The following is a 25,258-nucleotide window of genomic DNA, read 5'->3' as shown; positions in this document are numbered from 1 at the left end:
AATACTGTTTACAATTCCATCTTAATAAATTCATATAACTTAAAATTAACTAATTTATCACTGAGTTAATTTCAAAACACTCTAACTGTTCTTCCTGACTGCAAAATCCAATCTCTACCCCAAAATTTTATCTTTCATAAAGCTGGCAGAGTAATCTTAATTAAAAATACCAAATGTATCACTCTTAATATTCTTCAATAAATCCCCATTTCTTACTCAAAATACAAATTATTAATGTGATCCATATATGGCCTCTATCAGGCTTACTACTACTCTTCTCCTTAATCCAAAAATCCTATCATATTCAAGCACTTGAATTCCTCTGAATAGCCTCTGTTCCCTCAAGTCTTTGTCTTTATACATCTTATTTCTAAATAGAAATACTTCCCATTTTCTAACACCATATTCTCAGTTACTACATCATAATTCTCCTTTCATATTGTATTTATTTTGGTGGAATTAGTCAGGGACATTATGCCTCAACTATGTGCTAACATACTATAGTTTTGAAATTAATATGTTTTGTCAATTACATCTCAATTTTTTAAAATAAATTCCTTAGAAAACTTAGATTTTAAAAATTCAATATTTTTTATCAAGTCTGCACCTTCTATATTATGATATGTTCAACTATAATTTATTCAAGTACATATAGAATGCAATTATAGTTTATATTTGTATTAAAGACTTCATATCCTTAATACTTAAAAGGTAAGTAGTAAGTAGTTTTAACAAAAAGACTTCTTGGCATTGCACATAGAAAAAACTAAGTGAATTTTCTGTAAATTTTAAAAGTTGATGATCCTTGAAAAGAAACAATAAATGGGGAGTTCACATTTGAATTTATGCTGTTAGTCATTTTAGCCTCACCAAAAAATAGAGAGGATCCCTGGGCTATCCAATCCAACCAGAATGCATCTTATAACTCTTCAAATCTGGTCAAGTTACTTAATATCTCTGAGTTTCCTCTTCTAAAAATGGAATACAGTAGTCTCCCCTCATCCTTGGTTTTGCTTTCTGTAATTTCAGTTACCTATGCTCAACCACAGTCTGAAAGCAGTTGACTAATAGTCAGAAGATGAATAGTAAGTAGCTGAATGCTACAGCAAAATGCCTACCTCACTTTATCTCATTATGTATGCATTTATCATCTCACATCATCATAAGAAGATGGAGGAGTACAGTACAATAAGATTTTCAGAGAAATCACATTCATATAACTTTTATTGCAGTATATTATTATAATTGTTCTTTTATTATTGTTATTCTTAAATAAAAGTAACTTACTGTATTAACTTGTTACTAAATTTATCATAAATATTAAACTTTATCATCGGTATATATATATATATATATATATATATATATATATATATGAAAAAGCACAGAATATACAGGGTTTGGAACTACCCACAGTTTCAGGGATCTCCTGAGGGCCTTGGAATGTATCCCTATGGATAAGGGATACAATAAGTTACTAGAATAGAGTCTGCCCAACACCTTGATTGCATTTAGTGAGCACAGGACATGGCTAAGCCAGCACAGCCTCCTAACACACTCAAACTGTGAGACAATACAAGTTGTTTTAAAAACTGAAAAATTTATGGTAACTTGTTATGCAGAAATTGAAAACTAATACCATAAAGTGGAATATTTTATTTTATATTCAAAATCTCAAGTGTAGTACTTTCATTTTCTTCACTAATTTGTTACCTGACCCTTAAACCACTCAGGTTCACATTTGTGGGATACTTACCCCAGCCACTCACTGAAATGAGTAGTATAATGCTCTGGTGGTTACTTTAAAAAGTAAACTTATAGCAAAAAAAAAAAAGTATTCCAAAGCCAAGAAGAAATAAAGTTTACTTACCTTTCATTGCATCACATAAAAAAGAGTGGGCTCTATAGTTCACAATTACTGAAATGCTTTTTCTTATTTGATTCTTACACCTCTTCTACCTTTCTGAGATAGAAAAGATACTGTTTTGCCCATTTTAGTGATAGAAAATAGAAAGCTCAAGTAAGTTAAAGGGACTTGTCCATAGTCACAGAACTTCGTAAGATCCTGTTATGACTCCCAATATGTTCTTTCCTCCATGATATTTCCTGTTGTTGAGTAAACTATGGTAAGTTTCATAATCTTGACAGTAAACATGTTTGTATTTACCATATTATTTTCTGAAACTTACTGAGAAAAGTCAACCAACAAAAAAGAAGTATCTTAGAAATAACTTTAATAAAAAAAACTTTAATACATACATACACACAAATATACATGCATACAGACACACATCCCTATTTCACATGCATACTAATGTTTACACATATAATTATCACAGCATATACTAAATTAAACTTATATCCATAGAGAGAATGTGTGTTACCTGGACTTGAGTCAAATCTCCTTTTATTTTAAGCTCTTTGACTACAGACTTCTTCCTGTTATTAAAAAGGGTTTTAAATGCATCATGATATTTTAAATTGCATGACTACTTTGCTTTCTTGAATAGTACTTAAACCATTTTTAAATAACATTTCTCCAAAAAATTCATATTTTTAAGAATCATAAATCCATATAAATGATAAATAATTGAATAACATTTCTTAAACTAATTTTTCATTGGTATGATTAAAATATGGGAGTGAGATAAAGCAAGGAGTCTCAAAGTACATTGATCATTTTTTCCTCTCTGGTCATCTTAAGTTTTCATTTAAATTCCAGTTAGTTAATGTACAATGTAATATTAGTTTCAGGAGTATAATACAGTAATTCAACACTTCCATACATCATCCAGTGCTCATCACAGTGCACTCCTTAATTCCTATCACCTATTTAACCCAACCCTCCCCCCACCTCCCCTCTGGTAACCATCAGTTTGTTCTCTATAGTTAAATGTCTGTTTCTTGGTTTGCCAACAACACAAGAAACAACAGGTGTTGGCAAGGGTATGGAGAAAGGGGAATTCTCTTACGCTATTATTGGTAGAAATGCAAACTGATGCAGCCACTCTGGAAAACAGTATGGAGGTTCCTCAAAAAGTTAAAAATACAACAATTGCTACAATTCAGCAATTTCACTGCTAGATATTGCCTAAAGAATACAAAAATACTAATTCAAACTGATACATTGTTTGTAGCAGCATTATCTACAAATGGCTAAATTATGGAAACAGCCCAAGTGTCCATTGACTGATGAATGGATAAAGAAGATGTGATGTGTTTGTATATACATATATACAAGTGCACTTGTAATGAGTACTGGGTGTTGTATGGAAGTGTTGAATCACTGTATTGTACTCCTGAAACTAATATTACATTATATATTAACTAACTAGAATTTAAATAAAAACCCAAGATGACCAGAGAGGAAAAAATGATCAATGTACTTTGAAAATCCTTACTTTATCTCACTTCCACACTTTAATCATATCAATGAGAAATTAGCTTGAGAAATATTATTCAACATTTACACACACACACACACACACACACTGGAATATGCACTGGAATATTACTCAGCCATTTTTTAAAGATTTTATTTACTTATTGATGATAGACAGATAGAGGCAGAGACATAGGCAGAGGGAGGCTCCAATGCAGGCAGCCCAATGTGGGACTCGTTCTTGAGACTCTGGGATCACACCCTTAGCCAAAGGCAGACACTCAATGGCTGAGCCACCCAGGTGTCCCTACTCAGCCATTAAAAAAAAATGAAATCTTACCGTTTGTAACAATGTGGATGGAGCTAGAGAATATTACACTAAGTGAAATAAGTCAGAGAAAGACAAATACCGTAAGATTGTACTCATATGTGGAATTTAAGAAACAAAACAAATAAGCAAAAGGAAAAAAATAGTGGTCATCTTTCTTTTTCTGAGACAAAGGACAAGGCTGTTTGTCCACTGAATTTCTTTTCAGAATGTGTGAAACTCTATAAAGATTGAATTCACATTCTTTTTAAAATTATATATTAGGGTTTGACTAAAATAAATTCAAAATGCAAAAAAATATTTTATATTTCTAGAGAAAATGTTCACTTAATATGACCACGTTACAATAATCCACATGGATAAAAATAATTGATTTTATAAAATAAGTATAATCAAGAAGTATAGTAAAAAAAAAAAAAAAAAAAAAAAGAACCCAGACTGAGGAGTTAATTTGCAAACCACAAACCATTAGCCAAACCATCAAGGAAACAATGTAAATCCTTTTGTTCCTAAAATGATTTTCAGATGTAATTGTTTACTTGTTCCTGAATACCTTATGCTTCATTCTCTTCTTCTAATTCACCTTTAGTTCTTTGTTCTTCCCTTCTTAGCCCTCATCCATCATCATATCCCAGTCAGCTTATAAAAATATGTTTAATGTAGTATTATATTTTTTAGAAAATGTTAATAAGTTATATTTAGGTGACCTCAAATTGTATAAAAAGAAAATACACATTAATAAGGAAAAATATTAACATGTAGCTTTATGTCTTACTCTTCTGAATTTTCAGGTTTTCCTTTGTCTTTTTTCTTCTCAGTTTTTATAGTTTTCTTTGTCTGATCATATGTAGACTTTGTCTTCTGTGTAATTTTATAGAAGCCAAAAATAAATAGTTAATGAGATAATAAATTAGAGGGAAATAAAACATAATATACATTACAAGGTTTTTAATTTTACTACACTTGATGTTTCAAGGAAACATTTCACTACACTTGATGTTTCAAGGAAAGTTATCTAAACAGAAGCAAAAGAAAATTAAAGATACAGTCAGAATGTTTCTTATCATGATCAACTGAATATAAATTGTATATAAGCTAATACATATCAAAAAAATTAAATTCCCCTGACAAATCACAGCCAGTTCTATAATATAACTTATGCCTTCCTAAAAATCATCTCACTATGAAAATCATGCACTAAACACTTCAGGACATAGGTGAAAAATGAAGTGAAGTGCTCAGCATCCAAAAAACATGGCCAATGGTACATTTTTTAAAAAGAGAAACATAAAAAACAGTTCTGTTTTACACAGTTAAATGATTTAAGAAACACATAGTATGATAAATATAGCTAGCTCTTTATCTTGAGGAAGACTTGAAGCTTATTTGTGCAAATGAGCACTAAATAGGTTGCAACTTGTTATTGGGCAGTTTTGGTAGAAGGGTTATCTGAAATTGGATGAAAAACTGTAACAGATTGTGGACTGGTGTGGTACACTACAAACATGGTGATTCAAGATAGGGTATATAGTCAATTTTACCTAGTACTCTTTGCAGATGAAATTGTACATAAACACATGAAAAAATTCATATTATGTTTAAATTGTATTGGAATAAATTTGCATTTCAAAGCAAATATAGCAGAACTAACTATATATTTTAAAGTATTCTTGAACTACTATGTAGTACCAGATTATTTTATACAAGAAATTGAGAAAAAACTTAGCAATTAGATTATTGAAACTTTTGGATGGCCTTATTAAGAGACCTATTAAGGCATGCATTAGGTGTTTATTTCCTGTTTTAGAACACAACTCCCAACAGACACAAATTCACTAGTGGCAGTTCTCATGAGTTAAACAAAAAGTTTATTTTATTTCTTCATAAAATATGAAAAATAAGTATAATAATGAATTTTTAATGAAAATTGTTAAGGTCCCCAAATAACTTTCTAGTTTCAATATGAGTTTTGGGATATATTCCCTATACAGAATACCCTAATATACATTGGAAAAGCCTAATATATACTGACAATCAAAAAATACTTTAAAAATGAAAAGGAAAAAGCCTAAAAATAGTGAAGAGGCCATCAGTGAATTGTGAAAAAACTTTAAGTGACAAATATGCTTGTAATTGCAGTACATGATGGAGGAAAGGAAAGAAAGTAAATATTTGAAGAAATAACAGCCAAATTTCATTTTCAAACTTGACAAAACCTTATACCCACAAATCCACAAAAAAATAAGGAAGACTACCTCCAAGACATATAATAAAATTATTAAAAGCAGTAATATGGATAAAAATCTTAGAAGACAGAGGAGGAGAGTAGATTATATACAAGGATAAAATGGACAGCAGATTTCTTTTTAGAAACAAAGCAAGTCAGAAGACAAAAGAGAAACATCTTTAAATACTAGAAGAAAAAGAGACAGTCAAACCTAGATTTCTCTATCCAGAGAAAATATCTTTCAAAACTGAAGGAAAAAAATTTTTTTCAGAAGTCAAAGATTTGAAAAAATACATCAGCTGCAGACCTGAACATAAAAAAATTATGAAGAATCCTTCAAGCACAAGGAAAAATGATACTAGATAGAAATAAGAAAATATACAAACTTAAGACCAACAGAAATGATAATTAAATGAGAAAATATAAAGACTTTTTCTTATTATATAAAAGGTAATAGTTTACAGCTAAAATAATGAAAATGTGTTGTCCCATTTATATCATAGGTTGTAAGATGTATGAAAATGATAGCACAAAGGCTGGAAAAGGACAAATAAAAGTACATTATCTTAAGGCTCTTAGTGATTGCATTTTTTTAAGATTTTATTTATTTATTTATTTTACACAGAGATAGTGTGAGCAGGGCCAGAGGCAGAGGGAGAGACAATCTCAAGCAAACTTTATCTCAGTACAGAGCCCAAGGTGGGGCTGGATCTCACAACCCTGAGATCATGACCTCAGTGGAAATCAAAAGTTGGACACTTAACCTACTGAGCCACCCCGGTTCTTAAGTGATTTCATATTACTTGAATATAAACTGTAATAATTTAAAACAATACTGTAAGCACTTTACTGTAAAGCAACCAATAAAGCAACCAATTGAGCAGCAAATACAAAAGTATAAAGATTTTGTTACCTGGAAGTGGGGTACTTTTGTAACATACAACTTAAAATGCAGAATTGGCTTCAGAATTGTACAGTAGGCAGAAGCTGAAAGAATTTTATGGAGTATGAAAAAAACTTAGCAAATTATGAAAAGAAGAAAAATACTTTAACCTAGAGAGAGGCAGGCACAGGCATGCTGGCTGACCACAGAACCAAGAAATTCCCCTTAAAATCAGGAACAAATGAAAAATACATACTCTCATCATGTCTATTCAGTATCATTCCAGAGGTCTTTACTAGTGCAACAGGCAGGAAAAAGAAATAGCATCACAAATTGGAAAGCAAGAAAATTTAGGCTATTATAATTCATACATACTTTGACTTTGCAAGTAGGAAATAAAAAGATAATCATTATGACAGTATAGACAGGTTTGTGGGTGCAAAATTAAATACACAAAAATTTATTACAATTCTCAATGATAGTTTTAAAATATCTTTTAAAAGACAGCAATTAAAATAACAAAGAAATATCAAAGATTAACAAAATGAATTTTATGAAGGTTATCATAGACAATGTAAGGATTAAAGAAAATCGTCAAAAATGGAAGCAATTAATATTTATAAACAAATAGGTGTATCATGATATCCTAGATGTAAATCTCTATCATTTGGTGTACAGATTCAGCACAATTGCATAATTTGACAAATTAACTCTAAGATTTATAAGCAAATGGAAAGACCAAAAGTAAATAAATTCTTATAAATTGCAAGGTGGGTTGACTTGCCTTATAAAATATCAAGACCTGTTATAAATCTCTAGTCATTAAGGACCTCAGGCATTAGCTTAGGACTAGACAAGGCTAATGGGACAGAACAGAAAGCAGAAACAAATCTTTAAGCAGTGAGATTTTCTAGAAACAGCATACCAAAATATACACGCCTAGGAGATCCTATTTAGGAAGCTATTATAGAGAGCCAGGTGTTAGCCAAAATGAAATAAATAAGGAAACAGTAAACCATAGGCCAAATGTGCCTTGTGGCCTTTTTTGTAAATAAAGTTTTATTGCAACATAGCCATGCTCATTTATTTATGACTATTTTCATACTATGGAAGGGGACTTAAGATGCAACATAGGCTGTATGGCCTACAAAAACTAAAATACTTATCAACTGATATCTGGAGTAACAAAATAGATAATTTAAGTAATCAGGGAAAAACTATTAAGTACAGTAGACACCAGATATTTGTGCCCAGTATTTCTTCTTCCCTTTTGTTAAGAAACAACACCACATTCTAGGACGGTTCTGCACCTCCCTCATCTCAAACTGTCCTGGTAACATTTGACCTAATAAGCAAAGTCAATAAGATCCAATCACCTAAAAATTGACTACTATGGAAAGGAAGAGGTTAGAGCCAAGTATTTCCAGAGTCAGTATCCAAAGGGATGGAGGGGAAATACCCATAAGCTCTCACTCTAAAAATTCTCTGAAAAGATAGAAGCAGTAGCTGTCTCTAAACTTCTATTATTTTTTATTCTAAGAGCTTTCCTGGTTCTATCCCTCACCAAACATATTGTTCACTTTTCTTTCAATTCTTTGAATTATCTTAATATCCACCCAATAAATGTTTTGCTTTAGGTAGAGTCAGTTTCTTCTGCTTGCAAAAAGAGTAAATAAAACCTTTATGTGACATCTAGGAAACTACTGATTAAGATTTGGCACACAAGGATAGGAATCAAATGTAGCTTTTATGAAAATTGAGTGAATACACCTAAATAGACAATATTCCAAAGAAGACACACAGATGGCCAGAAGACACATGAAAAGATGCTTACCATCATTCATCATCAGGCAAATGCAAATCAAAACCACAATGAGATATCATCTCACACAGGTCAGAATGGCTAAAATCAAAAACACAATAACAAGTGCTGGTGAGGCGTTTGAAAGGTGACCAGGATTGACTGGTATAGAGCCCAGAGAGTATTGCCCTACTCCTAGAGAAAAGGGAGGCAAATAACCCAGGGACAGATGGTGTGGAAACAGCAATCTGAAGAATGCCTGGGGGCAGCATTCCCAGCAATGCCTCTCTAGGGATAAAGGAGCTGGCCAGCACCATTTCTTTCCCCCAACCCTCAGCATAAATATGGAACCACCTGAGGTAAGTAGCACTACACCAACACCAGCTGCCTAACCTGTTTACACCAAATACTACACCCCTGTGTTACGGCACTACTGCCCTTCTCCATCAAGCTTGCCTCAGTCTCCGCAGAGCTGGCCTCTCCCCGAGAAGACCAGCAGAAACCCCTTCTCCCAATCAGAGAGTTTCTCAGGGCTTCAGTTCTACCAGAAGTAGTATCAGCTCTCAAATAACAAGCAGACCAGAGCATGGCTCATTAAAAGTCACCACATTAGAACCATATGATCCTCTCAATAGATGTAGAGAAAGCATGTGAAAAAATGCAGCATGCATTCTTGATCAAAACTCTTCAGAATGTAGGGACAGAGAGGACTTTCCTCAATATCTTAAAAGCCATCTATGAAAAGCCCACAGCAAATATCATTCTCAATGGGTAAAAACTGAGAGCCTTTCCCCTAAGATCAGGAACATGACAGGGATGTCCATTCTCACCACGGTTGTTCAACATAGTACTAGAAGTCCCAGCCTCAGCAATAAGACAACAAAAAGAAATAAGAGATGGAAAAACATTCCATGCTCATGGACTGGAAGAATAAATATTGTAAAAATATCTATGCTACCCAGGGCAATTTACATGTTCAATGCAATCCCTATCAAAATAGGGGGAAAATTAGAGAGGGAGACAAACCATGAGAGACTCCTAACTCTAGGAAACAAACAAAGGGTGGCAGAAGGAGAGGTGAGGGGGGGTTGGGGTAAGTGGGTGAAAGGCACTGAGGGCACTTGATGGGATGAGCACTGGGTGTTATGCTATATATTGGCAAATCGAACTTCAATAAAAACAAATTAAAAAATAAGAAAAAGAAATAAATAAAAGTCACCACATTCTGGTCAAGGACCAAACACTGATGACTGCAGGTGAGGAGAGCCTCTTCAGATGACTGGCCTGAAGGATAGAGCAGCCAAAATAGAGCAGAAAACACATGCAGCACACACCAGAGACACTTCCTTGAAATGCCAGGCCCTGGACACTATATGACCTCTTCCTCATAAAGCCATTATCTCTCAGGAGCAGGAAATATAACTGGCTTTTCTAACACAGAGAAGAAGGCAGAGACTTAGAGAAAATGCCAAGATGGAGGAATTCATCCCAAATGAAAGAACAAGATAAGGTCATGGCCAGAGATCTAAGCAAAACAGATATATATAACACACCTGATGGAGAATTTAGAGCAACAAGCATAAAGATACTATGCCTGAGAAAAGAACAGAAGACTTCAGGGAGGCCCTTACCACAGAGATAAGAGTCAAAAAGAAATCAATCAGAAATGAAAAATGAAATAACCAAGATTGGAAACAGATTGGATTTAATGAAGCAGAAGAACAAGTAAGTGGTATAGAAGATAGGAGCTCTGGGTGGCTCAGTCAGTTAAGCATCTGTGTTTGGCTCTGGTCATGATCCCAGGTTCCTGGGATCAAGTCCCACATCAGGCTCCCCGCTTGACAGGGAGTCTGCTTCTCCCTCTCCCTTGCCACTCCCCCGCTTGTGCTCTCTCTCCTTCTTTCTCTCTCTCTCTCTCTCTCTAAATAAATAAATAAAATATTTTTTAAAAGTGATATAGAAGATAAAATAATGGAAAATAATGAAGCTAAACAAAAGAGAAGAATTATGTGGAACATGAGAACAGACTTAAGGAATTTATTGACTCCATAAAACATAATAACATTCATATTATGGGAGTCTCAGAAGAAGAGGAGAGAGAAAAGGAGACAGAAAATTTATTTGAGGAAATCATATATGAAAATATCTCTAATCTAGGGAAGGAAACAGATCCAGATCCGTGAGGCACAAAGAATTCCCATCAAAATCAACAAAAGCAGGCCAATAACGCCAAGACTTATTGTAATTTACTTTGTAAAATATAAGGATAAAGAAAAACAATCTTTAAAAATCAGCAAGACAAAAGAAGTCTCTAACTTACAAGGGAAAACCCATAGGCTAGAAGGAGATTTAAAAAAAAAAAATTGGCAAGAAGGGAGTGGCATGATATATACTAAGTGCTGAAAGGGAAAAATCTGCAGCCAAAATATTCCATCCAGCAAGGCTATCATTCAGAACAGGAGAGATAAAGAGTTTCCCAGAAAAACAAAACCCAAAGGAGTTCATGACCACTAAACCAGTCCTGCAAGAAATATTAAAAGGGACTCTTTGAGTGGAAAAATCTCCAGAAACACCAACTTTGCAGGTAATACAATGGCACTAAACTCATAACCATAAGATAATATTATGAAAAACTGTATGTCAACAAACCTGGAAGAAATAGATAAATTGCTAGAAACATATAAACTACCAAAATTGAAACAAGAATAAATATAAAATTGAGCAAACCAATGACCAGCCAAGAAATTGAATCAGTAATTAAAAAATAAATAAATAAATAAATAAATAAATAAAACTCCGAAGAAATAAAAGTCCAGGGCCAGATGGCTTCAAAGGCAAATTCTACCAAACATTAATTTTTTTTTTCTACCAAACATTTAAAGAAGAATTAATACCTATTCTTTCCAAACTATTCAAAAAAATAGAAAAGGATGGAAAACTTCCAAATTCATTCTATGAGTCCAGCATTACCCTGATACCAAAACCTAATAAAGACTCCAGTAACAAAGAAAACTACAGGCCAATATCCTAGATGAACAAGAATGCAAAAATTCTCAATAAAATCCTAACAAGCTGAATCCAACAGCACATTAAAAAAGACCATTCAACACCATCAAGTGGGATTTATTCCTGAGTTGCAAGGATGGTTCAATATTCACAAATTAGTCAATGTGATACACCACATTAACAAAAGAAAAGATAAACCATATGATCCTTTCAATAAATGAGGAAAAAGCATTTTGGAAAGTACAACATCTGTTCATGATAAAAACCATCAACAAAGTAAGGATAGAAAAAAAAAAAAAGGTAGGGATAGAGGAAATACAAGTCAACCTCAACATCATAAAGGCCATACACAAAAAACCCACAGCTAATATCATCCTTAATGGGGAAAAAAATCAGAGCTTTCTTTCTACAGTCAGGAACAAGACAAGGACGTCTACTCTCACCACTGTTATTTAACATAATATGGGAAATCCTAGCTACAGCAATCAGACAACAAAAAGAAATAAAAGGTATCCAAATCAACAAGGAAGAAGTCAAACTTTCACTATTGGCAGATGACATGATACTCTTATATAGAAAACCTGAAAGACTCCACCAAAAAGTTGCTAGAACTGATACACAAATTTGGTAAAGTTGTAACATACAAGATCAATATACAGAAATCTGTTGCATTTCTATATGTCAGTAATGAAGCAGCAAAAAGAGAAGTTAAGGAATCGATCCCATTTACAATTGCACCAAAAACCATGAGATACCTAGGAATAAACCTAACCAAAGAGGTAAAAGATCTGCACTTTTGGGACACCTGGGTGGCTCAGTGGTTGGGCGTCTGCCTTTGGCTCGGGACATGATCTTGGAGTTCTGGGATCAGGCCCTACAGTGGGCTCCCCACAGGGACCCTGCTTCTCCCTCTGCCGGTGTCTCTGCCGGTCTCTCTGTGCCTGTCATGAATAAATGAATAAAATCTTTAAAAAAAAAAAAGATCTGCACTCTGAAAACTATAGAACACTTATGAAAGATATTGAATATGATTGAATATGCCACGAAGAAATGGAAAGATTCCATGCTCATTGATTACAAGAACATTGTTCAAGTGTCTATATTACCCAAAGCATTCTATATATTTAATGCAACACCTATCAAAATACCAACAGCATTTTTCACAGACTTAGAACAATTCTAAATTTGTATGGAACCACAAAAGATCCCAAATAGACAAAGCAACCTTGAAAAAGCAAAGCAAAGCTGGACACATCACAATTCCAGACTTCAAGTTATATTTCAAAGCTGTAGTGATCAAGACAGTATGGTACTGACACAAAATAGAAAACTAGGTCAATGGAACAGAATAGAAAACCCAGAAGGGAACCCACAACTACACATTCAATTAATCATCAACAAAGCAGGGAAGAATATCTACTGTAAAAAAAAAGACAGTCTTCTCAACAAACAGTGTTAGGAAACCTGGACAACAACATGAAAAAGAATGAAACTGGACCACTTTCTTACACCATACACAAAAGCAATTTCAAAATCGATTAAAGACATGAAGAGACATGAAACCATCAAAACCCTAGAGGAGAACACAAGCAATAACAGACTATACCAACTTCTTACTAGGTATTTCTCCTGAGGCAAGGCAAACAAAAGCAAAAATAAATTATTGGGACTCTATCTATATTTAATAAATATTTGGCCTTAAAATGTCTCTTGGAATGTTTATATTTTATGTCTGTTTTTCATAGCATCTTTTTTGTTTTAATAGCTAATATAATAACTTAGAAAATAGCATAATTTTATTTTTTAAAGCACAGCTTTTAACTATTAATATCAAAAATGTATTATAAAACATTTAAATGTATCTTTGATTTCTATCCTACAATAATAAGGTAGGTACTCTACCATTTTCAGACACTGAAATTAAACTAACCTCATTCTTCAGCTTTTGTAGTTCATTTTCCAGCACCGACTTCTCCTCTAATAACACTTGAAAATCACTTTCCATTTGTTTATATTTCTAAAAGCAAATATTATAATTTTAGTAATAATAATGAAAAACATACATTTCAACGTAAAGAAATTATTGGGCACTTAATTATTAAAGTAAGAAAGTCTTAATTAACTCGTGAAAATAATGAATCAGTGGTATTAGTCTGCATAATGAACTATAATGGGGCTGAGAGAGAGGCAAATGAACTAGAAGTAACAATGAATGGAAATTTAGAAGACTATGGGGTATTACAGTTCAATATTTCAGAAGTGAATTGTTTCTCAGAAATAACAAGGTCTAGTAAAATCAAAAAAGACTAAACTTTCCAGCTCACATATACACAGACATGTCTTGAATAAACTGACAAAGTATTGAGTCTTTAAGATTGTGCATCCTGGGATCCCTGGGTGGCGCAGCGGTTTGGCGCCTGCCTTTAAGGGCCCAGGGCGCGATCCTGGAGACCCGGGATCGAATCCCACATCGGGCTCCCGGTGCATGGAGCCTGCTTCTCCCTCTGCCTGTGTCTCTGCACCTCTCTCTCTCTCTGTGACTATCATAAATAAATAAAAATTAAAAAAAAAAAGATTGTGCATCCTGACAACAATTTCTAGAGTCTACTAATATTATCAAGGGCAAAGTGCAATTTCAAACTGATAATGCTATACTTACAGCCTCTAACAAACCTTGATCACCCACAGCTCTGAAAAACAAACCAAAAATATCTATAATGTATTATCCTTTTACATTCATATTTTTACTTATATAACATATATTTTCTTTGAAACAGTTTAAGATAATACAAAGGAGGTTACAGTACACTTTGACTACCCTTCCAAAAATCCAATTCTCTATCTCAAGATATTATTAGATTGTTGTGTCTTTTCAGAACTTGATGCATTATTAAATACTACATGTACCTATTTGATTCTATCGTTTTTGTTGGTGATTTAGATTACTGTTTTGTTTTCTTTTTCATATAAATGACATCAATGTATATGTTGTCTTAAATTTATTTTCACTTAATACAATGTCTGAGATTTATTTATATTGGTAAACACATATATACTTCATGCCTTTTAAGTACCATTCCTTATTCCATAGCAGGATTTGTCAAACTTTTTTTAATAAAGAGCCAGATAGAAAATATTTTAGACTTTGAAGGCCAGATGATCTGTCACTACCCCAACTCTGCAAAAGCAGAGATGATAGGTACCTAAATGGGTATGGCAAGATTTAATTTATGGGCTGTAGTTTGCTGAACATTGTTCTAAGGCATGGGTAAATGATATATTTTTTTTTGATAAATGAGTTATTATAATCCAAATTTGTAAAGCTTTAAGATATAATTAACATACCATGCAATTCATTCATTTAAAGTATATAACTCAGTGACTTTTAATATATTCACCAAGTTAGGCATCTATGATAATGACTTAGTTTTAGAACATTTTAAATTACCTCAAAAAGAAACCCTGTACCCATCAACAGTCTCCACGCTCTGGGAACAGCGCTGCCTCAATCCTGGCAGGCACTCATCTACCTTCTGTCTCTATAGATTGGCCTATTCTGGATATTTCATTTGAATAAAATTATATAATATGTGGTCTTTTGAAACTGGTTTCTTACACTTAGCATAACGTTTTCAAGGTTCATCCATGTTGTAGCATATATCAGTATCATATTCCTTTTTATTGCCAAATATGATTCCATTGTAGAGATGTACACATTTTATCTATTCATCAGTTTATGGGCATTTAGATCGTTTCCACTTCGAGGCTATTATGAATAATGCTACAGTGAACATCCTCCATGTACAAGTTTTTGCTTGTATATGTTTTCAATCACTTGGTATAAACCTAGGAATAGAATTTCTGGGTAATATTTTGGCTTTGTGTTTAACATTTTGAAGAACCAACAAACTGGTTTTAATACACACACCACTTTAATTCCTATCAGCAATGTATGAGGGTCCCAATTCCTCTACATCCTTGCCAACAATTGTTATTGTCATCTTGTTTTCTCATAGCTATCTTAATGGGAGTGAAGTGATATAACACTGCAGTTGTGATTTGAAATTCCCTAATGACTAATGATGTTGAACTTTCATGTGCCTATTGACCATTGGTATATCTTGCTTCAGAAAATATATATTTAGATTATTTACCCAATTTTAATTTGGGCTATTTATCTTTTTATTATTGAGGTATAAGAGTTGTTTACATATTCTGGATAGAAGTCTTTTATTCCCTCCCTTCCCAAACACATGGAGAACAGAAACTACAACTAGTTAGTTGGAAAGAAGGTAGTAAAAGAGAAAAGTTAGTCATAACCCCCAGAAGGCTCCAGCTGGTATACTGTGTGGGGGAAAGGGAGAGAAGTCCTACGTTAGAATAAAAATCAAAATATTAAAATACTGACTATAATATTTGACAAGGAATTTTAATTTACCAAATAGCACAGTGCTTTTGAATTAAATTTAATTATTATTTGAGAGTGATCAAAAAAAGTTTACACTAGGTTTTATCCAGGAGTAGGCAGAAAATAAGCCCCAATTAGCAAACATAAATGAACACAAAATGTCCAAATGAAAGTTGATTTGTGATTTCATTCTACAAGACATGCTTTTCAATATACCAGTTTTGTAACTAATATAACCTTAGCCACCTGAAAGAATTGTGGGTAATCCACAGTGACTATTATAGGTACCTTATATAAGTGAAATCATATAACTTTGTCTTCTTGTGACTGGCTTATTTTACTTAGCATAACATCCTCAAGGTTCACTCATGTTGTACCACATGGCAGAATTTCCTTCCTTTTTAAGACTCAGTAATATTCACTTTTTCTTTTCTTTTTTAAAAGATTTTATTTATTAATTAATGAGAGACACAGAGGGAGACAGAGAGAGAGAGAGAGAGAGAGGCAGAGACACTGGCAGAGGGAGAAGCAGGCTCCCTGCATGGAGCCTGATGTGGGACTCGATCCCGGGACTCCAGAATCAGGCACAAGGCTGAAGGCAGGCGCTAAACCACTGAGTGACCCAGGGATCCCCACATTTTCTTTATATGTTATCTGTTTTGGGAAACTTGGGTTACTTCCACCATTTGCTATTTTAAATAATGCTATAGTAAACATGGGTGTATAAATATCTTTTGAGACCCTGGCTTCAATTTTGCAGGGTATACTCAGATATGAAATTCCTAGATCATATGGTAATTGCGTTTTTAATTTTTTTGAGAAACTGACATACTGTTTTCCTTTGTGACTATAAATTTTATACTCTGCATGATTATAATTTTAAATTTCAAAATTACACATATCACAAAAATTGACATAGAACACTAAATTTTTTTAACAGTGGTCATATCTTCTTTATGTTTCCAATTTTTCTAAAATAAATGTGTACTCATTTTCATAATTAAGAAAAGGAGATATTTTAAAAACTTACCTCTCCAACATATTTGACTGTTTTTCAAATATTTTCAACATGACATTCAATCGATTCATCAGTGAATAAGCAGCTTCTATTGTGAAGATAAAAAGGAAAAACTTTAAAGGTATTACAAATGACTGAAGTTATACCTCTTTATTGATGTAACTCACTGCTGTATGTGTGAAAACTAAATGAACATAAAGAGGAGACATTACTCAAAGAACAAATGCTTATGATAAAAAGAGTTACCATTTTATTAAATAGCTATTATGTCACTCCACTACCTTACAATTCTTTTTATTCTGACGGTAACCCAAAAAGATATTGTCACTATTTTCAAATAAATAAATTGAGTCTCAGAGAGCTTATATAATTTGATCAAAATTGACAAAACTGGATTGAGGTCAGTACGTGTAACCTCCGTTTAACATTGCACATAAGGGGACTCTAAGACGCTAAGAGAAAACTGCTTTGGTTGCTGCTGCTAAGTCAACAAAGACTATGGGAAGACTAACAAGCCTGTCAAGTTTTCCACCTGAATCAAATAATCCAAAAGGTTAACTAAAATGCTATTTAAAAGGAAATCAACATTATGAAAATCCACAGTAATCCAAATTAGAACTATCAGATTCGTAGATCTTGTAATACAAAAAGTACACGAGACGATAGTCCCTTCACTAAGTTTGCTACTAATACACCAAACATGAAATGTACAAAGATAATGTTAAATAACATGGGAGCAGTCCACAATTCCAAAATATGAATTATATTTTGAGAGAGAAAAAAACAGGATAGAAATCAGCTAAACCTCAAAAAAAAAGATTAGACTTTTATTTGAAAGACAGGCAAAAATCATAAAACAGGTAAAGTACAAATGTGCAACATATGTCAATAGAATCAAGTAAGTCAAGTATACATGAGCCCATGGGTCATGAGATCAAGCCCCACATCGGGCTCCCTGAGCAGCTGGTAGGGGAGTGTCTTCTTGAGATTCTCTCTCCCTCTGCCTACTCCGCTTGATCGTGTTGTCTCTCTCCAAAATAAAAATCTTTAAGAAAATAAAATAAGTATATAAAGAAACCAAGTAAACTAGAAGCTTGCTTTAGGAGAGTCAATACTCCTTAAACATTCAGAATATATACTGAAAGAAGTCAGCTTTAGAAAAATAAAATTTTAAATTTTTTTATAAGCAAGAGAGACTAACATACATAAAATATGGGGCACCTGGGTGGCTCAGTCAGTTGTGTCTGCCTTTAGCTCAGGTCATGATCTTGGGATCCTGGGATTAAGCACTGAGTCAGGTTCCCCAGTCAGCAAGGAATATGCTTCTCCCTCATGTAGTAAGAGATGAAGAGGGACACTATATCATACTTAAAGAATCTATCCAAGAAGAGGACTTAACATTCATCAATATATATGCCCCCGAATATGGGAGCTGCCAAATATATCAATTAATATTTGCTGTGGGCTTTTCGTAGATGGCTTTTAAGATGCTGAGGAATGTTCCCTCTATCCCTACACTCTGAAGAGTTTTGATCAGGAATCGATGCTGTATTTGGTCAAAAGCTTTCTCTGCATCTATTGAGAGGATCATATGGTTCTTGTTCTTTCTCTTGCTGATATGATCAATCACACTGATTGCTTTACAAGTCTTGAACGAGCCTTGCATCCTGGGGATAAATCCAATTTGGTCATGGTGAATAATCTTCTTAATGTATTGTTGGATCCTATTGGCTAGTATCTTGTTGAGAATTTTTGCATCTGTGTTCATCAGGGATATTGGTCTATAATTCTCTTTTTTGGTGGGGTCTTTGACTGGTTTTGGAATTAAGGTGATGCTGGCCTCATAGAATGAGTTTGGAAGTATTCCACCCTTTCTTTTAGAACAGCTTTAGTAGAATAGGTATTGTTTCCTCTTTAAACGTTCCATATAATTCCTCTGGGAAGCAATCTGGCCCTGAACTTTTGTGTCTTGGGAGGGTTTTGATGACTGCTTCAATTTCCTCCCTGGCTATTGGCCTGTTCACGTTTTCTATTTCTTCCTGTTCCAGTTTTGGAGGTTGTGGTTTTCCAGAAATGCATCCATTTCTTCTAGATTGCCTAATTTATTGGCATATGGCTGCTCATAAAAAGTTTTTAAAATTGTTTGTATTTCCTTGGTATTGGTTGTGAGCTCTCCTTTTTAATTCATGACTTTATTAATTAGAGTCTTTTCTCTTTTGTTTTTAATAAGGCTGGCTAATGGTTTATCTATCTTATTAATTCTTTCATGGAACCAACTCCTGGTTTTGTTGATGTGTTCCCAAGTTCTTCCAGTCTCTATTTCATTGAGTTCTGCTCAAATCTTTATTAACTCTCTTCTTCTGCTGGGTGTAGATTTTATTTGCTGTTCTTTCTCCAGTTCCTCTGGGTGCAAGGTTAGCTTGCCTATTTGAGCTTTTCTCCAATTTTTTGAGGGATGCTTGTATTGCGATGTATTTCCCCGATAGGACTGCTTTTGCAGCATCCCAAAGATTTTGAACGGTTGTATCTCCATTCTCATTAGATTGCATAAATCTTTTTAATTCATCTCTAATTTCCTGGTTGACCCTTTCATCTTTTAGCAGAATGGTCCTTAACCTCCCTGTGTTTGTAAAGAGGCGGGGCAAGATGGTGGAAGAGTAGGGTCCCCAAGTCACCTGTCCCCACCAAAGTACCTAGATAACCTTCAAATCATCCTGAAAACCTACGAATTTGGCCTAAGATTTAAATAGAGAACAGGTGGAATGCTACAGTGAGAAGTGTTCACGCTTCTATCAAGGTAGGAAGACAGCGGGGGTGGGGGATAAAAGAAATAAACAAAAGGCATCCAAGAGGGAGGGGCTCCGCGAGGAGCCGGGCTAAGGCTGAGTGTCCCCAGGGCAGGAAAGCCCCGTCCTGGAGAAGCAGGTGTTTTAACAATCTTTCCGGATGGAAAGGTGCTGGCAGGGAGTTGGAGCAGGATCCCAGGAGGGCGGGGATGCCCTCAGGCTCCCAGGGACACTAACAGAGCACCTGTGCCCCTGGGAGAAGGCTCCACACCCCGCCGCCAGCTCCCTAAAGGGCTGCAGCCTGCTGAGGGCTGGACCCGGGAGCAGCTCTGGAGGCTGCTCCGGCAGAGGCTCCGTGTAGAGGGGGCTGTGCGGCCCCGGGGGAGTGGGAATCCAGCGGCGCAGGCCCCGGACCCCAGGGCACCCGGGACAAGCCCAGGATCCAGAGCTCCCCCCGGGACAGGCAGAAGCCAGGAGGGCACAGGACAGCAAGTACACTCCTGCCGCCCAGCGACCCCGAATTGAGCAGATCAGCGGCCCCGCCCCCAGAGCATCCAGGCTCCCGCAGACTGACAGCTCTGTAGTTACTATGGGGGCTGACTCCAGGGCTCCAGAGCTGGCCGCCGCCACTGTGGTTGTTCCTCCTGGGGCCTCACAGGGTGAACAACCCCCACTGAGCCTCACAGTGGCCTCACAGGATAAACAGCTTAAACATCTTTCACTGAGCCCTGCACCAGGCAGGGGGCTGAGCAGCTCCCCCAAGTGCTCACACCTGAAAATCAGCACAGCAGGCCCCTCCCCCAGAAGACCAGCTACACCAACAGGGGAAAAACAAATTATTTACCAAGCAGCACTGGAAAGTTCCAGGGGAAGTCAAGGGATTTACAGTATACGGATCAGAGGATACTCCCCCTTGTTTTTTGTTTTTTGATTTGTTTGCTTCGCCCCCGCCTTTTTTTCTTTTTTCTTCTCTTTTTCTTTCTTTTCTTTTCTTTTTCTTTTCTTCTTTCTCTTCTGTCTTTTGCGCCTTTTCCCAATACAACTTGTTTTTGGCTACACTGCACTGAGCAAAATGACTAGAAGGAAAACTTCACCTCAAAATAAAGAATCAGAACCAGTCCTCTCTCCCACAGTTACAAAGTCTGGATTACAATTAAATGTCAGAAAGCCAATTCAGAAGCACTATTATAAAGCTACTGGTGGCTCTAGAAAAAAAGCATAAAGGATTCAAGAGACTGCATGACTGCAGAATTTAGATCTAATCAGGCAGAAATTAAAAGTCAGTTAAATGAGATGCAATACAAAATAAAGGTTGCAGAACCATTTACCATTTAAATGGTTCTCAAAAGAAAGCAGGGGTAGCCATCAACATCAGATAAACTAAAATTTACCTCAAAGACTGTAGTGAGAGATGAAGAGGGACACTATATCATACTTAAAGGATCTATCCAACAAGAGGAATCAACAATCATCAATATATATGCACCGAATATGGGAGCTGCCAAATATGTCAATTAATAACCAAAGTTAAGACATACTTAGATAATAATACAATTATACTTGGTGACTTGAATGTAGCACTTTCTACAAATGACAGGTCTTCTAAGCACAACATCTCCAAAGAAACAAGACCTTTAAATGATACACTGGACCAGATGGATTTCACACATATCTACAGAACTTTACCTCCAAACACAACTAAATACACATTCTTCTCAAGTGCACATGGAACTTTCTCCAGAATAGACCACATACTGGGTCACAAATCAGGTTTTAACTGATACCAAAAGATTGGGATCGTCCCCTGCATATTCTCAGACCATAACGCCTTGAAATTAGAACTAAATCACAACAAGAAGTTTAGAAGGATTTCAAGCACGTGGAGGTTAAGGACCATCCTGCTAAAAGATGAAAGGGTCAACCAGGAAATTAAGGAATATGTAAAAAGATTCACGGAAACTAATGAGAATGAAGATACAACCATTCAAAATCTTTGGGATACAGCAAAAGCGGTCCTGAGGGGGAAATACATTGCGATACAAGCAGCCATCCAAAAACTGGAAAGAACTCAAATACAAAGCTAAACTTACACCTAAAGGAGCTAGAGGAAAAAACAGCAAATAGATCCTACACCCAGAAAAGAAGAGAGTTAATAAAGATTCGAGCAGAACTCAATGAAATAGAGACCAGAAAAACTGTGGAACAGATCAACAAATCCAGGAGAGATGGTTCTTTGAACGAATTAATAAGATAGATAAACCATTAGCCAGCCTTATTAAAAAGAAGAGAAGGAAGACTCAAATTAATAAAATCATGAATGAGAAAGGAGAGATCATTACCAACACCAAGGAAATACAAACGATTTTAAAAGCATATAATGAACAACTAACTATGCGCCAATAAATTAGGCAATCTAGAAGAAATGGACACATTTCTGGAAAGCCACAAACTACCAAAACTGGAACTGGAAGAAATAGAAAACTTGAATAGGCCAATAACCAGGGAGGAAATTGAAGCAGTCATCAAAAACCTCCCAAGACACAAAAGTCCAGGGCCAGATGGCTTCCCAGGGGAATTCTATCAAACGTTTAAAGAAGAAACCATACCTATTCTACTAAAGCTGTTCGAAAGATAGAAAGAGATGGAATACTTCCAAACTCGTCCTATGAGGCCAGTATCACCTTAATTCCAAAACCAGACAAAGACTCCACCAAAAAGGAAAATTAAGAACAATATCCCTGATGAACACAGATGCAAAAATTCTCAACAAGATACTATCCAATAGGATCCAACAGTACATTAAGAAGATTATTCACCATGACCAAGTAGGATTTATCCCTGGGATGCAGGATTGGTTCAACACTTGTAAAACAATCAATGTGATTCATCATATCAGCAAGAGAAAAAACAAGAACTATATGATTCTCTCAAGAGATGCAGAGAAAGCATTTGACAAAGCACAGCATCCATTCCTGATCAAAACTCTTCAGAGTGTAGGGATAGAGGGAATATTCCTCAACATTTTAAAAGCCATCTATGAAAAGCCCACAGCAAATATCATTCTCAATGGGGAAGCACTGGGAGCCTTTCCCCTAAGATCAGGAACAAGACAGGGATGTCCACTCTCACCACTGCTATTCAACATAGTCCTGGAAGTCCTAGCCTCAGCAATCAGGCAACAAAATGAAATAAAAGGAATTGAAATTGGCAAAGAAGTCAAACTCTCCCTCTTCGCCGATGACATGATACTCTGCATAGAAAACCCAAAAGTCTCCACCCCAAGATTGCTAGAACTCATACAGCAATTTGGCAGTGTGGCAGGATACAAAATCAATGCCCAGAAGTCAGTGGCATTTCTATACACTAACAATGACACTGAGGAAAGAGAAATTTCAATCCCATTACAATTGCACCCAAAAGCATAAGATACCTAGGAATAAACCTAACCAAAGAGGTAAAGGATCTATACCCTAAAAACTACAGAACACTTCTGGAAGAAATTGAGGAAGACACAAAGAGATGGAAAAATATTCCATGCTCATGGATTGGAACAATTAATATTGTGAAAATATTAATGTTACCCAGGGCAATTTCCACGTTTAATGCAATCCCTATCAATACAATGGACTTTCTTCAGAGAGTTAGAACAAATTATTTTAAGATTTGTGTGGAATCAGAAAAGACCCTGAATAGCCAGGGGACTATAAAAAAAGAAAACCATATCTGGGGGCATCACAATGCCAGATTTCAGGTTGTACTAAAAAGCTGTGGTCATCAAGACAGTGTGGTACTGGCACAAAAGCAGACACATAGATCAATGGAACAGAATAGAGAATCCAGAAGTGGACCCTCAACTTTATGGTCAACTAATATTTGACAAAGGAGTAAAGACTATCCACTGGAAAAAAGACAGCCTCTTCAATAAATGGTGCTGGGAAAATTGGACATCCACATGCAGAAGAATGAAACTAGACCACTTTCTTGCACCAGACACAAAGATAAACTCAAAATGGATGAAAAATCTAGATGTGAGACAAGATTCCATCAAAATCCTAGAGGAGAACACAGGCAACACCCTTTTTGAACTTGGCCACAGTAACTTCTTGTAAGATCCATCCACGAAGGCAAAAGAAACAAAAGCAAAAATGAACTATTGGGATTTCATCAAGATAAGAAGCTTTTGCACAGCAAAGGATACAGTCTACAAAACTAAAAGACAACCTACAGAATGGAAGAAGATATTTGCAAATGACGTATCAGATAAAGGGCTAGTTTCCAAGATCTATAAAGAACTTATTAAACTCAACACCAAAGAAACAAACAATCCAATCATGAAATGGGCAAAAGACATGAGCAGAAATCTCACAGAGGAAGACATCAACAGGGCCAACAAGCACATTAGGAAACGCTCTGCATCACTTGCCATCAGGGAAATAAAAATCAAAACCACAATGAGATACCACCTCACACCAGTGAGAATGGGGAAAATTAACAAGACAGGAAACCACAAATGTTGGAGAGGATGTGGAGAAAGGGGAACCGTCTTGCACTGTTGGTGGGATTGTGAACTGGTGCAGCCACTCTGGAAAACTGTGTGGAGGTTCCTCAAAGAGTTAAAAATAGATCTGCCCTACGACCCAGCAATTGCACTGCTGGGGATTTACCCCAAAGATTCAGATGCAGTGAAACGCCGGGTCACCTGCACCCCGATGTTTCTAGCAGCAATGTCCACAATAGCCAAACTGTGGAAGGAGCCTCGGTGTCCATCGAAAGATGGATGGATAAAGAAGATGTGGTCTATGTATACAATGGAATATTACTCAGCCATTAGAAATGACAAATACCCACCATTTGCTTCGATGTGGATGGAACTGGAGGGTATTATGTTGAGTGAAATGAGTCAATCAGAGAAGGACAAACATTATATGTTCTCATTCATTTGGGGAATATAAATAATAGTGAAAGGGAATAGAAGGGATGGGAGAAGAAATTGGTAGGAAATATCAGAAAGGGAGACAGAATATGGAAGACTCCTAACTCTGGGAAACGAACTAGGGGTGGTGGAAGGGGAGGAGGGCAGGGGGTGGGGGTGATTGCATGACAGGCACTGGGGGGGGCACTTGACGGGATGAGCACTGGGTGTTATTCTGTATGTTGGCAAATTGAACACCAATAAAAAATAAATTATTAAAAAAAAGAGCTTCTGCACAGTTAAGGAAACAATTAACAAAACTAAAAGGCAATCTTTGAAATGGGAGAAGATATTCGCAAATGACATATCTGATAAGGGGTTAGTATCCAAAATAAAAAAAGAAAGAACTTATAAAACTCAACACCCAAAATAAAACAATCCAGCTAACAAGGGGGTAGAAGATGTGAATAGATATTTTTCCAAAGAAGATATTCAGACAGGCAACAG

General features: G+C 35.5%; 1 protein-coding gene across 7 annotated transcripts in view; it reads right to left on the bottom strand.

The window, feature by feature from the left end:
• The window catches only part of LOC140633280 (coiled-coil domain-containing protein 7-like), a 356,022-nt gene that overhangs the window by 290,319 nt on the left and 40,445 nt on the right, over window positions 1-25,258 (bottom strand). For 6 of the 7 annotated variants that reach the window (XM_072825599.1, XM_072825602.1, XM_072825600.1 and 3 more), the window contains exons 7-11: window positions 17,066-17,141; window positions 14,287-14,317; window positions 13,558-13,644; window positions 4,486-4,571; window positions 2,385-2,439 (exon numbers count right to left, since the gene is read on the bottom strand). In XM_072825599.1, coding sequence (XP_072681700.1) covers window positions 2,385-2,439; window positions 4,486-4,571; window positions 13,558-13,644; window positions 14,287-14,317; window positions 17,066-17,141 — 335 coding nt within the window. The remainder of the gene's footprint in view (window positions 1-2,384; window positions 2,440-4,485; window positions 4,572-13,557; window positions 13,645-14,286; window positions 14,318-17,065; window positions 17,142-25,258) is intronic. The other variant, XM_072825603.1, reaches the window with a different exon arrangement.

Source organism: Canis lupus, chromosome 5 (genome assembly GCF_048164855.1).
Source record: "Canis lupus baileyi chromosome 5, mCanLup2.hap1, whole genome shotgun sequence".
Taxonomy (NCBI): domain Eukaryota; kingdom Metazoa; phylum Chordata; class Mammalia; order Carnivora; family Canidae; genus Canis; species Canis lupus.
This window is presented reverse-complemented; position numbering and strand designations above follow the sequence as displayed.